The sequence below is a fragment of the Pteropus alecto genome, unplaced genomic scaffold, assembly GCF_000325575.1.
Source record: "Pteropus alecto unplaced genomic scaffold, ASM32557v1 scaffold34, whole genome shotgun sequence".
NCBI lineage: Eukaryota > Metazoa > Chordata > Mammalia > Chiroptera > Pteropodidae > Pteropus > Pteropus alecto.
The window spans coordinates 436,780-451,632 of NW_006435763.1; the positions used below are offsets into that span (position 1 = coordinate 436,780).

The 14,853-nt window shown below is 43.6% G+C and overlaps 1 protein-coding gene across 1 annotated transcript in view; it reads right to left on the bottom strand.

Annotated features, from left to right (window-relative positions):
- The window catches only part of GRIN2A (glutamate ionotropic receptor NMDA type subunit 2A), a 365,059-nt gene that overhangs the window by 25,470 nt on the left and 324,736 nt on the right, over positions 1-14,853 (bottom strand). The window contains exon 12 of the mRNA XM_006910879.1: positions 6,524-6,711. Within this exon, the coding sequence (XP_006910941.1) occupies positions 6,524-6,711 (188 nt within the window). The remainder of the gene's footprint in view (positions 1-6,523; positions 6,712-14,853) is intronic.

The following is a 14,853-nucleotide window of genomic DNA, read 5'->3' on the forward strand; positions in this document are numbered from 1 at the left end:
GTCCTAGGGGAGGGAAAGGTGACAAGAATGGGCACGACAGAGTATGCCTTCAAGGGACTTATAATGTAGTGTACTGCAGTGGCCCGGGGGACAGAGACAGGTCAGCAATGAGTAGGCATCTAATATGTGCCAAGCACTGGGCTATTTTCTTAATGCTTATTTTCATACTTAACCCATAAACAATTCTGATTTAAAGATGAGGAAACTGAAACTCAGAAATTAATTTGCCCAAAGCCATACGAGTAAGGAGGTATAGAACCTTCTAGGTTACCCCTTTACCTGTCTTGCTTTGCTAAATGCCACAAGAAACCATAAGCATGGAGCTAAAGGAGTTTACAGTTTACAAGGTATCTAGTTCAGAACTGCAGGTTTTAAGGAAGTCTTCATGGAGGGGCACGTGAGCTGAACGTCAAATCAAGAAATGGGGTTGGGAGAAGAGGGAAGAAGGAACTCCACTTTTAAAGGGGGTTGCATGAAAAAGTCACTGTTTACTGGAAAAAAGACTTCGGATGGCGAATTTCAGACGCTGTAGAAAGTTGAAAGGGGAAAATATTGTGAAGTGAGGGGGCCTTCAACACTTTCCACAGCCCACCCTGCCATACCCTTCTCAAGCCAGCCCTAAGAAGACAGGCTGCAAAGGCCGCTCACAAACGTATTCATCCTTGGAGAGGAGGCCTCGGCAGTCATCCCCACCCAAGCTGCAGGGTGTCCAGCTGTCCCCAAGACCTGGACGTCAGCCCAAAGGCATTATGCTGGCAAGCTGGACAAGGGCAGTGCTGAGAATATTAGCAACTCCTCCAGTGGTTCAGAGCAATTTATGAGAATCCTAATTAGCTACACAAAAGAACTTCTGCAATCTCACAGGCACTCTCTACTCTGGCTGGCAGCATGGGGTCCCACGCCACCAAAAGCCAGCCTGCATGCCTCAGTGGAAGAGCAGCCAACGAAGGAAGAGGAACATTAATGCTGGCCCACGTGGGCTTCTCTGTGGGCTCCTCTCCAGCACACCCCCACTCGGAGATCTGTGATCAACACTGGTGCTTTCCACGGTTCTACAGTCAACTGCATCAAGGTTCCTTATTAATATAAGAAGAGCAAAGCGAGCGTTATCAATTTGTTATCAATCTAGAGAGTCTTCACAATGATGGCTTGCAAAGTTGCAGTACAAAAAGGACAAAGGGAATGGCTAGGTACCCAAAGTATCTATCTAACCGAAATGATATATATGGTGTCCTTTAACTATTTCATGTATGTTATCTATCTTATATGCCCCAATATAATATCATTAGGGTCTCTAGCTAGTTTTAAAACTGGGAGGGTCCCAATAAAATGGGTTGAGTCGGTCATCTATTAAAACAATACTAATATAAGAGATACATGTGTCATATCTTTCAAATATTTCACATATGATATCTGTCATATATACAATGGCATATACCATATAAATAATTAGTAAAAACATTTGATAAATACATATATTTAATTTTATTTGTTCAGTGAACTCGACTAGATACCAGAGACGAGCAATGCATTTCTGAGTTTAGAAATAAATCGACAACCATGAAGACCAAGCAAAGCTCAAAATAGAAGATTAAATGCTTCTCAACGCTAAAGCATATTACTTATAGCTAAGACGATCTGGCCACTAGCAACCAAGATTTCTCCCAGCATTATGGTTTAATGGAAAGACAATCAAAACCAGAGTCACATGAACCCGGTTCAATTTTGAACTCTATAAAAATCTATACAGGATGTTGTCCATAGGCCAGCAACATCAGCATGACCTGGAGCTTGTTGGGAATGCAGAATCTCAAGTCCCCTTCCTCAGACCTACTGAAACTCATCCAGGTGATTCCTGTTCAGGTTAAAATTTGGGAAGCTCTGATGTAGCCCACTAAACCCAACTGAGCCTCAATTTCCTGCTCCGCAATATGGAGATAATAAGATCGATTCCAGAGTGTTGTATAAAGAGTTACTAAGATCATTTGTGATGTACTTGGCATGAAGCTGGACCACTGCGTGTGGGCTCAAAATTAATCGTTGCCTTGTTTTTTCTCAGCATCAGTTGCTTCTGAATAATATTACTTTACAATCTGTTCTCCTCAATATCTTCTTGCTGGCCTCTATACATCAAAAAGGCTTTCACCTCTCAGATCTTCCTTCTGTCTCTTCAAATCCCAGAACTACATTAAAAATTTACGAAATCCATGAGATTGGTGGGACCTATGAGATCTGCTTTAACCTCCCCTTTGAAGCCAGAAATGCCATTTTTAGGTCCCAAACTTACTCATTTTTTATACTCTCCCTCACATGTCACCTTTTAGGCACCAGAGAGGTACTGGGTACTCAATAGATATTTGCTGGTGGCTGAATGAGTTAATGAATGAGGCTTTGAACACTGGTCCATTCTACTCTTTGTCTAAATCTCACTACATTTGTTTTCTTTGTGATTTTTTTCAGTCCTTTCATTCTTCCATTAAAAAAAAAAACAAAACTAGTATATCTCATGTTCTTCCCTGACTACTCTCTCACCTATCCGAGATACCTCAGAATATACATATACATGTACATATTAATTCACATATGTGAATTATCATAAATATGTTCGTATTTTGAGATGAGATATTTTAAGTTTACACATTGCCAACCAAGTGGACTGTAAGTTCCTTGAAGGATAGAAGAAAAAGATGGTGACATCACCTTCTTGGAACATCAGTGCCTAGGGAGGTATGTTTCTCAGTAAATGTCAGATATTCGTGGTCAATGCCAAATACTGTTGTCGCTAAACTAATGAGAGCAAAGGACACAACAATTATACAGGAGAAGGAACGTAAGGTCTTATTGGGACCTTGTGTATCTCTTAAGGCAGATCAATAGCCCTTTCCGTGGGGAAAGGCCTGGCGGGCTTCACGTAAGAGGTTCCCTCAATAACCAAACATTCCACTCAAAGGTTATATTTACACAGCTCATTAGGAAAAATTTTTTATACTTTTGACACTCATTAGACTCGTAATCGTCCACCGAAGCTACTCTATAACAAGAGATAAACACTCCATTCTAGAGGATGAATAATAATTAGGTACCGCTCAGCGCTGTGCTCTTTACAGGTCTAATTTTAGAGTATAATTAATCCTGCCGAAGCTGCATAAGATAAGTGAAATATTTATGCAGCTGTGTTAATTCATGTATTTACTCCTAGAGAGACATTCAGAATTGGTCATGGCTTTCTGGGAAGATTATGTTAAGACGCCCCCTGGAGCAATATCATTTTCTCTCTGATGTCTTTGCATCCAGATGGTCTCTAAAGATGAAGCTGAGAAGACACATTTCCAACCCCAACAGTCTGACCAAGAGAGCAATGAGCCGGGACAGAAAATATCTGCAAGAATCTAGATGCTCTGCTAGTACAAGGAACACACCTCTGGCCTATCCGGATGCCTTTACTTTTTATTTGCCACAATGAAGAAATTTTCTGTTCGGCATCAGAAATGTTGTTTCCATGATATTGACTTGACCATATTATTGCCAACACAATACTAAAGAAGGCATGTTGAACATGGAGATGTGGATGGACAGTCACAATGAAGAAGAGGAGGAGAAAGATTGCGATGACAGTGATGGTGGTGATGATGATGATGATGATGATGATGATGGCGGCAGTGGTGGTGGTGTTGGTGATAATAATGGTGATGACAATGCTAATGGTGATGTTGATGGTGATGATGATAATGGTAGCAGCTAGCATTTATTGAACCATTTCTATTTCCAGGTGCTGTGCTTAGCTATGTTCTTGACATGCATTTTCTCCTTCATCCTCGCACCAATCTTTTCAGGTCAACGTTTTTGTATCCATTCACAGAAGAGGCTAAGAAAATCACCTCTTTTATGGAAATATTTATAAATGGGACAATAGATTTAATTCAGAAATGTACTAAATTATTTATTCCTAAAGAGTCTATAAATCTCATGTGTCTAATTAACCAATTTTGAAAAACATCTTAGTGAATTAAACATAACAGGAGTCTCACATAATTGATCTCCTTCCAGAGTGAGGCCCCTTAAGGAGAAGCTTTGCCCCTTACTAGCTCGGGGACTCACAAGCCCTCTGAGCTTCAGTTTCCCCCTCTGTGAAATGGGTATAAGCAATACTTCACTTCGTGTGATTGTTACGAATGTTAAATTAAAGAACACAGGTAATACATCCAGTGTGATCACTGGCATATCCTACTCCCTAAATATGCTGCAGTTTCAGAACAGATGCTGCGAAAGCGACCGCAACGTTAGGTAGGAGTGGAGTTAGAACTCGTTATTCGACAGCTGCCCATCGTATTTAAAAGTTTCCTGTCAAATGAAATACATCCCAGTAGTAACCATTCATCCATATGCGTATTTATTCATGCAATCCTTCACTGACCAGTTATCTGCTACATTCAGGATTCTGTGGTGTTCGCTGCTGGAAACAAGGCTCTCGTTTGTTGAGTAGTTCACCTCATGTACGGTTGCTTAGGACAACCACTCTGGTAGATAAAACGATTAGCCCCAATTCTTCACTTCTCTGTGTCCATACCCCTTGTCGTATAACTCCAAAATTCTTTCCATAAAAGGTAGAGCATACCTCCAACCCCTTGGCCTTGGGCTTGGCCATCTGACTTGCTTTAGACAGAAGGGTGTTAAGAGATATAATAGTGACAAAGCAGAGACTTGAGATAGACATGTGCAGTTAAATGTTCCTTTTTGTGCCTTGGACACAGCCAAGAAAAGAGCTTCTCCGAGGTGCCCGCCGCCCTTTCGGCCTGAGATGCAGAATAAACACATGAAGAGCAGAGAGCACACAGCGGATCTGTGGCTTGAAGAGAGAGTAGAGTCACCCTAGCCATCACAGCCCGAGGCAGAGCTTCTCCAATCAAACCTGTACTCCCGTGAGCAAAATAGATGCTTATTGTTGTACGCCTCTAAGATTTCACAGCAACAGCTGACCAGCACAGCCACAATCACTATTACACAGCAGAGAACATGGCTCATGATCTGAGGAAGGTACAAATGCCCTACAGGGAATTCAAAGAATCAGATGTTCTTACTTGGGGGTTAAATATAAAACACATCTAGCTTTCTTGATGGCACTTTGGGAATCTAGGGTTTAATTCCGGGAGTAGAAAGAGGACGAGAAGCTGCAAAGCATTATGTATTTTGTTAAAATTCACACCAACCCTATGCACGAACCACTGTCCATTCCAATATTGTATCTGGCCATCGTGGTTGCCAGATATTCCTCTCCCAGCTCCAGACAGCATAGCACATTCTGCACCACTCCGAATGTAGCCTCCACTCGTTCTTGAATGCAGCTTCTGCCCTTGGCCCTGAGCCTCTGTACCCTACTCGCACTCACTCAAGTTTCCAGTGTTAACCTGCCATGTCTGCTGGATTTGCTCCTATCTCAGAGGGAAATCGACTTGCCAGCTGAACCATGACAGGCCCCTGAAAATGATGTCATGGAACTCCAGGCTGTGGTAAAATTGCCAACCAGGAAATGGAGAAGCACAGACAGGGGAAATGCTGCCAAAGACAGAGCTGGCCCAACTAGCTCTACAGTTCCATAAATGCCACTATCCCATTAGACTAGAGCTCCATGAGGGTGGAAAGTGTGTGTGTGTGTGTGTGTATATATATATATTTTTTTGCACGATAGAAAGTCAAGGGGTGGACTATACTGAAAACCTATGAGATTTCTGCTCACTATTCCTTTTCTAGAAATTGCCTCTCATTCATTCCTTCATAGAATAACAGGAGCTGTTGTGTTAGTATAGCGCAGCCCCACCCTTTATTCACTCCTGGTGGGTCCTTGACCCAAAATACACTTGTAATCTTTCCTCTGGGGTTTGAATTTTAGAATTGAGAGACTAGAGATTGGGACTCGCCGTCGGCTGGTTATATGGTGTCACGGATCTAGAGCGGAGGTCTTTAGCTTTAGCAGTACTAAGATTGGGGGTCAGATAATTCTGTTTTGAGATGTGGGGGACTGTCCTGGGCATCGTGAGGCCTTTGCCAGCAACCATCCCTCATCCCTGACCTCTACCCACAAGATGCCAGTAGCAAACAGCCTCCTGGGTCGTGACAATCAAAAATATCTCCATACACAGCCAAGTGTCCCCGAGTGGGAAAATCCCCCTCCCACTGAGAAGCATTGCTATAGAGAGAGGACCTGTGAATTCCTGCCGTTTAGGCCCCAGGACTGTCTGGTTCCTGCTTTTTTTTCTCTAAATCTATCTGCTCAACTCTTTCCTAAATTCACTGACATGAACACTTCTGCATCCTTAAAATAAATTCTTTTACAAAATTTAGTTGCCTATAATTGATTTCCATTATAAGCAACCTAAAGAACCATGGTATCATGGGATAGGCGCCCAATAAAAACTTTTAGTGAACAAATTCGTCGCACAGAGAGCGACTGGAAGGAAAGCCGACGAGAAAGCAGAGAGCATGAGGGTCTCTAGTCCCCGAAGCAGGGGGCCACCCACGGTCTTACCATCGCCCACAAACTGAAGCAGGGCCAAGTCAATCTGCCTCTTCCAAGGGGAGCCTTTCTGGAGGGCAATTCCGTAACCAGTGGTGGCAAAGATGTATCCACTCCCGATGGTCACCAGCTTGCAGCCTTCGTCCCGCCCAGCCTTGTAATTCAAGACCGCCGCGTCGTAGATGAACGCGTCCAGCTTCCTGCAATGACAAGAAACCAGGGAGTCACGGGGATGGCTGGGGGTACCTTCTCGGGGCACGGCCCCCCAAGGCCTAACCCAGAATCACACACTTTCACACTGGAGATGATGACTCACAGCCACTCCATCCTCTTGTCATAAAAGGATCTATTTTTAATGAGGAGATAAAAGCCAGAACTTTTTTGCTTCAACTTACAAGAGGCAGTTAAATAAAGACCTGAAGAATCCTTATGCCCAAGTGAGTAAACAGTAGAGTTTGCTGGTTTGTTAAGTGCTGCCCTTAGCACTCCCCACGGTGGAGGATGTCGGCCTACTTAAAAGGTTTACATCAGAACAAAGCAGACCGGTGAGGGGCCAGAGGGTTTGGCGGGCCGGTGGGAGGGGAGAGGGACTACACATAAATGATGTTTCTTCCCTCTGAAAGATACATGCTTACTGTGTATTTATCTTAAGAAAATTATAACATAATAATTTTAAGAAACCCAAATAATGTAGAACATACTAAGAATACACTAAAATTTAAAATCACTCATAATTCTACAAGTCAGAGGCAAACCCCTGTTAGCGTATCAGTGAACAACCTTCCGAAGTTTTTATGCGTGTGCAGGTGCACACGCACAGTCACACACGTACACACACATACATCTTTTAAAATAAGGATTGGTAACTTTTCTAGAAAGACGATAAACAGTTTAGGCTTTGTGGGCCATATGGTCTCTGTGGCAACTCACCAACTTTGCCACTGTAACATATTATGGGCTGAACGGTGTCCCTCACCCCAAAATTCATATGTTGAAGCCCTAGCGACCCCCTCCAGGGCCTCGGAATGTGACCTGATTTGAAAGTGGGGTCATTGGAGATACAATGAGCTACGATGAGGTCACCCTGGAGTAGGTGGGCCCTGAATCTAATACAACTGGTGTCTTCATAAAAAAAAGGGAAATGTGGCCACAGACGCACACACGGGAGAACGCCATGTGAGAGTGGGAGGGATGGTGCCACAAGTCAAGGGACTACCGGAAGCCAGGGGACAGGCTGTGACGGGTCCCCTCCCGAGGGCCTTCGGAGAACATGCGAATGGCCCTCCGACGCCTCGATCTTGGACTTCCAGTCTCCAGGACTATGAGGCAAAGCGTTCCTGTTGGTTAAGCCTCTCAGTTTGTGGTACTTCGTCCCAGCAGCTCTAGGAAGCCAGTACACAGATGATACGTAAATGAATGAACTCAGCTCTGTTCCAGGAAAAGGTGATGTGCACAAATGGACCGGCCCGTGGGCCGCCGCTGGCCAGCCCTGTTCTAACCCCCGAACTATGGTCACCGTGCAGACCACTTCGTGCTTTGTTTTCTTTTCTCATTTCACACCACACAGTGTGAACATGTTTCGTGTCAACAAACACGGCACTTTTTTTTCTTTTTTCTTTTGATACATTTATTTTTATTGAGATAGAACTCCTACGAAATAAAGTACTGAATTATTACATACGTACACATCCTTGAAATCGCCACGCACATAGAGGCATAGAACATTATCATCATCGCCCTGTGCGCCCCTCCCAGTTGGCAGCCCCCCCCTCAAAAGGCGAGCACCACAGACTCCCTCAATGGCATGGCGGTGCATCATTCATTATGTAGATTTTTATTAGGGGGCATGCACTGCAATAACCAACTTTTAAAGTTAGTTAACAAGGCTGAAATGATCGCCCTTGAACTCCATGGGTGATACTTCAACTCGAAAGTAGGTAAGAAAATGAAATCGGAGATTACCCAAGTTGACATTTTCTCAACTTGACTGCCTTTTTTTTTTTTTTTAACAAGAAAACATAAAACAGTGAAGTGAAGACAAATAAAAGTGGGCAGGGAAAGGACGTAAAATGCTGCATCCGTTCAGAGACAGCTGCTAAAGGACTCCCAATGGGATCGAAGCTGTTTGAAAGGTTTACGACCGTGTTCTTCATCTTGATTTTTTGTTTCTGCAATGGTTAGAGGTGGGGCGAGCCTGCAAGGCTTGTCTCACCAACAGAAATACTCTGAAGCTTTTATCCCAAGGCTGTGGGACTGGAGACATGGTTTTCTACTCTGAGAGTATTAAAGGGGGATGAGGTCATCCAAGCAGAAGAGGAAGAAGACTGGGCATTGTCAATGGCGACGGCTAACGAGAGCTGACAAACCAAGAGGTAACAGTCTTCCTGGACAGCCAGTAATACTGACGACTGTGGAAATATAGGATGGGGAAAAAAAAAAAAAAGTAATATGGGATGGGGAGTTTTAAAAGGTTTGCGTAGGGCATGTGACAGGAGCAGGTGAAAGGAATCTGAGTTCTCGTCTAAATGGCGTGACCTTGGGGAAGTCACTCCCGTCTTTGAATTACCGGTCCCTCCTCTGTGAGATGAGGTAATCATGGTGGCCCTGCTGAGATGCTGGTCCAGCTGAGGCTTTCTTTGAGTCTGCAAGACAACAGTCACCTTCTGTCACACGCCATAGGGAAACCGAGACTCTGGAGAGCGCGTGTATCCTGAGGGCTTCAGGCCACGGATGGCATTTGTCCTCGTGACGAAGCGGGGGTGCTTGCAGTGCCAATACTTTACATATCAGAGTTGCCATGGAGATGCCAAGAACCTGGGTTTTATTACGACTGTCTAAGCCTCACCCAACTCTCTTAATTCCTCAAAAAATAAACATAAATACACACATATGTGTGCACAGGGGTGTTTAAACGTTAAGGCCATCTGTTGGTACTCGTGGGGTGAAATTTTCCCCATCCTGTTAACCCACTACGTGCTGATGCATTTCTTGGATGGAAATTTAAAACTGTACCTGGCAACCACATAAGAGGTGTCCAACAGTGGTGTTTAAATCATTAAGGACAGATTTCTGCAAATCATTACCATATTTCATAACAAATCTTTTTTCAACTGAAAGAAAAATATTCCTGTTGTTAAAAAGAAAAAATTAAAAATCTCTGACGTCCTCGAATGCGGGCTCCGTGGTCAAAGACTCTGAGCAAGGAACGGACAATATCTGCCCTTCAAGGGCTCCTGGTAATAAAGTGATATCATATAAGTTTAATGTGTACGCAGTGTTTGGCACATAACAAATGCACAAGACACACAGATGCATTCAATCGAATTCAGATTTTACAGCAAAGGGGCTTACAGCTTTTATGCATTCTTTGTGACAAATCCAGTCCTGAAACTTTATATGCCTTATCTCGTGTCATTTACTTCTTCTAACTGTGCACAGATTTCCATACTACTGCCATCCCAATTGTGAGATGAGAAACCGAGTCACTGAGAGGTAAAGTGACTCTCTGCCACCACCCAGAGCAGCATTTGCACTTATGGGGTCTGATGCCAAAGGCCACAGAATAACCATTACAAGCACATGGTCTAGAAGACCTCTGGAATAAGTGGAGGCAGCTCTATTCCTTATGAAATTCAGACCGGGGGGTTGCAGCTGTCAATCAAGCCTAATGCTATAAAAAAAGAAGCAAGAATGAGACCAGAATAGTCCAAATTTAAAAAGCTTTGGTGGGTTGTTCAGCTTCAAGTGTCTCTTTCCCAACAGATGCATCGCCATGTAAGGTCTGGAGTCACCCCCACAGAAACGTCTCTGGCCCCAGCACATCCTACCTCATTTCTTTGTGAGATATTTAGGCACAGATGGACACAGCTTCTTGTTGAAGGTAAAGGGGAAGAAAGAGAAAAAAGGCTACCTGAAACTGAAGCCCAATTTAGACCAAAAGTATTTGTGGGGACTGGAGTTGCGATCGCTGGGGACAGAGTGATATATTAGGCTGCTGCGTGGTAACTGGCAGCTCTGCGTTTGGAACATCACAGAGATAAAAGGCTAGCTCTGGGGGAGAGAGGTCCTCAGAGCTCAGAGCAGTCAGCTGGGCACTTGAGGGCTCACAGGTACAGAACCCAGATATGCTACCCCGCTCGGCAACTTCTGCTTTTCGAGAGGAAATCTCTTTGTCCCTACCTTCTCAGCTCCCGCTGAGGCCACATGGCTGTCACTGGCTAAGTACTTCTCCCACTGGGCAGAAGAGGCTCAAAGGACAGGATCTGAGAATTGTGATGGGGACAGAGCCCCTACCCAGCCCACCTCACCCCCCTACGGAGGGGCAATCTCTTCTCCAAACAGTTGTGACAAATAGAACGACGCTTTGGCTCCCCAACATGAGGGCTGACGCGGAACGGGGGCCTGGAATGGATGCCACACTGTTCTGTGCTGGCTGCGTGACATGCCCGCCCCCTGCCAGGCATCATCGAGGCTGTGTGGGTGCTCGCGCTCTCTCCTTGTCATGGGCAGTCCTCAAAGAAAGCAAATGATTTAAAACGACGGCAATTCAGAATGGAAGAGGGGAGATAAGACCTCCTTTCTGCGAATTTGTGAGGAAGCGAAGGAAGGAAGGCTGTCGCATGTGCACCATGCTACTTTAACTTAGCCGCTTCCTGCCAGATTTTTCAACAGCTTTGAAGAGGTGCTACAGCTTGCTTGAGTGCGTAGATCTGATCGGCTTAGTTCAGTCAGTCTCTCTTGTACCTGCACAATGGCCTGACGTAGCCCCAAGATTGTCCGTTGGCGAATCTGATTTCTCGGACACAAAGAAAGACCTTGGCACCTTTGACAGTGGGGACTTGTATTGTCAAAGGGCTTGACATTCCCTAACCCAAAATTTCCAGTTTTAGCTCATCATCTCCTTGTGCATGTTTTCAGATGCTCTCTGGGGGTCTCAGCACATTTAAAGGCTAATTATATAGTTAAAGTTAATTATTCATTCATTAACATTCAAGAAGCCTGGTACAAGACACTGACTTGTTCTGATGAATTAATGAAATCTGTGTGTGTGTTTTGGAGGTCTAGTCTAAAGTGTTACTGAAAATTAAACAACTCTTTGATGATAACTGAGTTTTTTTTTTTTTCAGGTCACATCAAAGCCTTCCTGGGAAGAGAAACACATCACTCAGCAATTTAGGCCACTCAGCACATCCGGACAACTATGGGACAGCAGATTGGGCTCAGATCCACTTCTGCTCACACTGTGAATGAGGCCTTGTTATGGGACCTCTCTGAGCTTCGGTTTTCTCATCTGTCAGATGGGGAAGTAGGAGCTCTCTCACAGGACCGATGGAAATGGAAGTGAAGGTGTTTTGTGAGTTGCAGATTTGCTGTAAACCCAGAAGACGGTTGTGGCGGTGACGACGTCATTATGCAGAGAAGCGATGCTGGCGTATCGTTATCATCATCGTCCAGCACCCAGACACAGGGTTATTCGTGGGTAAAGGGCATTCGCGAGCCCAAGAAGCGATACCCGTGAGGCCTGACGATTTTTGCAGGTAGGTGCCTGCTTGGTCAACAGACACAATAGGCACAGAAGCTGTACCTGCCATCGGCATAGGATACTCTAAAACTGGCTTTAGGAAAATGGCCTAGAATCATATTTTGACTCTGAGTTTGTGAATACAAAGTTTAAAGTCAAAATTATACCAACATTAATGCATTTTTACCAAGGAAACACTTTCAGAACAAACTCCATTAAGCTAATTTAATTCCTAGATCGATGTTTCGCATGGCATAAATTGTTTCCATTTTTTGGGGAAACTATTTTCACTGGGATTGATTTTTTTGGTGTTTAAATTTTATTATGATTTGATTCATTGATCAACATTTGGAGCATAGCAAATTTTACTGATTTATAACTTCTGCTATTTTAAGTTTCCTTTTGTGGTTATTACTTCCATCGAGCCTAATTCTCCTGTTTCAAAACTGTGCAGAGATCCAAAATTAGCCAAGAAGATTTGAGTCGCTATGGATTTTTAGTCAATAATAAATTTCACCCTGTGTGCTTTTAGCTGTTGTGAGTTTAATTTGTGTTAATTACTTCTATCAGAAATATTCACTGTGGATTGGGTAGAAAAAACAGACGGATGGTTAATATTTATTTTTTAACTGAGACAATTCTGAGCAATTTCGTAAGACGGAGAGAGGCAGAGAAAGAGAGAGGAAACAGGGGAGGGAGAGACAGAGGAAGGGAAAGATTGAAGGGGGCACCGAGTAAAACAGGAAGAATGACAGAAAGAACACAAGAGAGTGAGGACGAAGCAAAGAAGAAGAAAGAGACAGCAAGACGCAGAGAGGGAAAGAACAAAGGAGGAAGGTGGACTTATAAGGTGAGACTAAGAGACAAAGTGGGAGGGACTGACGGAAAAATGGAAAGACTGAAGGGGAGAATGAATAAGAAATGAGAGCAAACGGTGGAGATGAATAAGAAATACCATCACTGCCTACCGACTAACAACATCGAAAAACAGGAAAGAGTTAAAATGAAACAGCAACATCCTGCTTTGTTTCTGTTACATTTCACATTAGACGCAAATTAACCATGTCTAATGAGTTGCTTGATCATGTAATGCAGTCTTTTAATTTTTCAGATGAGGAAACTGAGGCTCACAGGTCTCTGCCTAAGGTGTCCGACAGAGTGGATGGTTCCAGACCAGTTTACTACTTGCCAAAGCAATGCACCTTTGGGGTCACTGCTGGGCTTCCCTATCTGAGGCCAAGTCCTCAGGTGGGATGTGGGGTTAGCGGAACAATACACAGGGCAAGGCTGTGTACTTCTTTAAGCCTTGATTTCCCCATCTGACCAGAAGGAAAACCATCTCTCCCACAGTGGTTAAAGGAATTTGCTATAAATTTGCTACAAACTTGCTATAAATTTGCTTAGTGAATTATAAAACACTACCCACATATTATTCTTTCTTTATGCTATAACTCATGTTCTGACATAGGAGAAGTATTGATTCCTTCCAGAATGTAAATCTTTTATCGAATTCCTTAGAATATACTCTTCAAGGGTTAGACCTAGAGCTAATTATTTACTGCAAATTCCAAGGTACACAGTATGTAATAAAGAATGCCCATAAAGGTTTTCTTTGTTCAGACTTCTCTTAAATGTTTACTGTGGGCCAGACACCATGCTCCTTGCCTGTGTCTTGCATTTAATCCATACAACACACTCCTACGTAGAGGTACTAAAATTAGTATCATTTTGTAAAAGGGGAAATGGAGGTCTACAAGGTTAATTAACTTGTTCAAGGTCCCACGGCTGGATATTATTAGCAGAGAGGGACTCTGAACTCAGGATGCTTAGCTTTTAAGCATCACACTGTACTGCTAGTAGTGACGATGACGCTGCTGAACTTGTCACACACTAGGACTGAAAGACAGGGACTCTCAAAGGCCAGAACACATGAAAATAAAAGACGGAATAGGATAAGAATCAAAATTTGATAAAACCCTACTAGGTGTCAGGTACGGTGCCAGTACTTCCCCCCAAGTCTATTCATTCGACTCAAAGGAATTTCAGGAGACGGGATTTTAAAGATGTTAGGAAACAGGCTCAGAGAAGTTATTTAACTGGTTGAAGGTCGCACAGCTGGCAATGATCAGAGCCAGCGTATGAAGCTGGGTGATTCTCACTGCACAGCCCATGTCCTGCACCAAGAAGCCACTCAGAAAATAAATGTCAATCGACCAGTCCAACTGGCTGAATAAGGCTAAAGTTTTTAAGACAGTATAAATACTTTGACCCCAAATTCTTCTGCGATCTTTCCTAGGGAACTACTTGTGGAAGTGCACAGAGGACTCATCGAGATTTTTAACACAGTCACCTGACTAACATCCCCCTGGAGGAAAATGGTTAAATAAGCTGTGACATATGCACACCATGGGACTGTTCCCAGCAGTCGAAGAGAATAAAGGCAAAGACACCTACAGATAAGGAAGGCTCTTCAAAACATATGATTAATTGAAAACCAAAGGGTGACATATTGCATCATTTGATAGCATCCCACGAAATGAAATTTTATAATTATGCGTAGACATATAAATATATGCAAATGCATCTTGCAAGGGTCTAGGAGAAATGGCATGAGATCAAACAGATAAGTGCTTACCTGGCAGGGGGCGGAGGTTTGGGGTTGGGACAGGGTCCAGGAGATGCTTATTTATCACCAGTTTTGACTTTTTACAATGAGAAGTAAGACAGCATAGTGCTTAGAGCATAGATGCTGGAGCCAGTTCGAACCCCAGCTCCGCAGCTGACCAGCACCTGCCTGGGCAAGTGACCTGACCCTCTACAC